Source organism: Chenopodium album, chromosome 26 (genome assembly GCF_948465745.1).
Source record: "Chenopodium album chromosome 26, dcCheAlbu1.1, whole genome shotgun sequence".
In the NCBI taxonomy this organism is placed as follows: domain Eukaryota; kingdom Viridiplantae; phylum Streptophyta; class Magnoliopsida; order Caryophyllales; family Amaranthaceae; genus Chenopodium; species Chenopodium album.
The window spans coordinates 6880560-6882814 of NC_137859.1; the positions used below are offsets into that span (position 1 = coordinate 6880560).

Sequence of the window (2255 nt, forward strand, 5' to 3'; positions counted from 1 at the left end):
TCTAATAGAGATGCTACCTATGTCCAATGTAGGTTGATCGTCTCAGTGAGGTTCCTGATGGGGTTTTGTTACATATGCTGTCATATATGTCATTGCGTGATGTTGCAAGAATGTCAATGTTATCGAGAAAATGGAGAAACTTGTGCTTAGACATTCCGTCTCTTGAATTGGAGTGGTATGAATTGTCTGATACGCCTGATGGCATGTCTCATTCAGTTATCTGTCAACAACGACCCTGTACAGAAAAATATTTGAAACGTGTGGATCAGGTGTTACATAATTACAGGGATCATAAGAAGTTGAATTCCTTTACGCTTTGTTTGGATAGCAAAGAAGAAAGGAAAAGAAGGGGAGGGAAAATGGAGGAAGGGAAGGGAAAAGAAAGGGATGGGGAAATGAGCTCCATTTTCCCTCCAAATCTCTCCAATTTTAGAGAGATTATGCTTATTAAAGTAAGAGGGAAAATGGATCCCTCCCTCTCCTTCCCTTTCCTTCCCCCAATCCTTTACCCAAACAAGAGAATTTGTCCCCCTCCATTTCTCTTCTCTTCTTTTCCTTCCATTTCTTCTTATCCAAACAAAGTGTTAGTCTTGTGTGTTGCCTGGAATTCACTTTCGCAAATGAAGTGAATCGGTGGATCAACTTTGCTGCTGCAAGCAAGGGTACTCTGCAGAGTCTCACCCTCTACTTTATATGTCGTCAAAAGGGTTTCAGGGGTCTTGTCTATCCCACTCACGCTAAATTGCATGTTATTAGTGGTTCCTTTCTTTCTCAGTTTTCGTGTTTGCAAGATCTGCATCTAGATTCCTGCGTTCTGAACCTTGAGAAGTTGAGAATAATGATTTGGTTTTATCACGTTACTTAACTAACCTTGATCTATACAACGTTAATGTACGAGGGGAAGTCACACAGTGGCAGAGCATTCTATCTAATTGTTCTTCAACTGTTGAACGCTTAGAGTTGAAATTATGTAATCTTCCAAGTAAGTTGTATATTGACAATAATTTTATTTGCTTGAGCTTCCTCAGGATTGCAAAGTGCTCGAATTTGCAAGAATTGGAACTTAGTGCTAGGAATTTGAAGAAGTTTGAGTACTATGGTGGTCAAGGTGAACAAGGTTTGACATGGACTTTTAAAAACCTTTCAAATTTGGAAAGTGTGCATATGTTTGTGAACTGCAGAACTGAATATGCTTTAGAAAGACTTGCAGTTAGCACGAGCCCTAAGTATCTAGGCCTCCGAGCATTCGATCCTCTGGTACGTATAATTCTTGAAAATTTGCTCGTGTTATTAGCTAACATGTTATGTAGCGGACCCTTATTTACTTGCAAGAATTTCTTCTTCTTTACAGATAAGTAAACTACCTACTAGCCCACACAATCTATTTCACTCGGTCTTGAAACTGCGCATCTCCTCGGTGTATGGTGATAACAGAATAGTGCTGGATCTCCCCTGCCTTATCAAATCCTTTCCAGTATTGGAAAAGCTTGAGATAGAGGTAAATATGGCCAACTCCCTTTATAATTCACAATATTACACATGTAAAGTGCTCTACTTTTAGAAGTTTATATTTGTGCCACTTTTAGAAATTGCAATTTGCACAACTTTGGATGAGTTTAATCCATTCAAGGTAAGGAAGTCCAATAGTCCATCCAACCCGAAATTGACCCAATGAGTTTTGATGAAAATTCAAGATTAAGGACTTTGTTTTTTCAATTTTTTCAATTTAGTTTAGTTAGCTCTCTCTCAATATATTATAGCTGCACTTGAGCTCCGTCCATTGATATCTATTGATTCAAGACCTTCATCTTTCGTCGTATATAATATATGCTGATATCAATAAATTCTGTTTTGTAGTTTCCAATAGACACTGGTGATCAAAGCTGTGAACTTCCGCCTGTGTGTTTCCACAACAATTTGAAGGAGATTAAATTGATTTGTTTCAAATTATTATGGATACCATTTGCTACCTATTTGTTGCAAAGTGCTTTGGTGTTGGATCGTATGGTGATTACCAAATCTTTTACTATTGAGGGAGGCATGCAACCCTGGGAATATATCAAAATCATACCATTCACTGATACTGAGCCTCAATTTATTTTGAATTCGTTCCGTGGAAAGGCATCATCAGCTAATGTCAAGTTTATCTTTACATCTAATATTCCTTAATCTTGATTATTATTAGCAACAATTACTTTTCAACCCGTTGCTAGGCCAGTGCAATTGGTTATACTTAGAAATAATTCTAAATTAGA

General features: G+C 37.6%; 1 protein-coding gene across 1 annotated transcript; it reads left to right on the forward strand.

Moving 5' to 3' along the window:
- The first annotated feature begins 903 nt into the window (after positions 1-903).
- LOC145616090 (uncharacterized) lies at positions 904-2255 on the forward strand. Its single transcript, XM_081670798.1, has 3 exons — positions 904-1257; positions 1352-1498; positions 1858-2255. The coding sequence occupies exons 1-3, from the start codon at positions 1165-1167 to the stop codon at positions 2167-2169; spliced, it is 552 nt and encodes a 183-aa protein (XP_081526924.1). The 5' UTR covers positions 904-1164; the 3' UTR covers positions 2170-2255.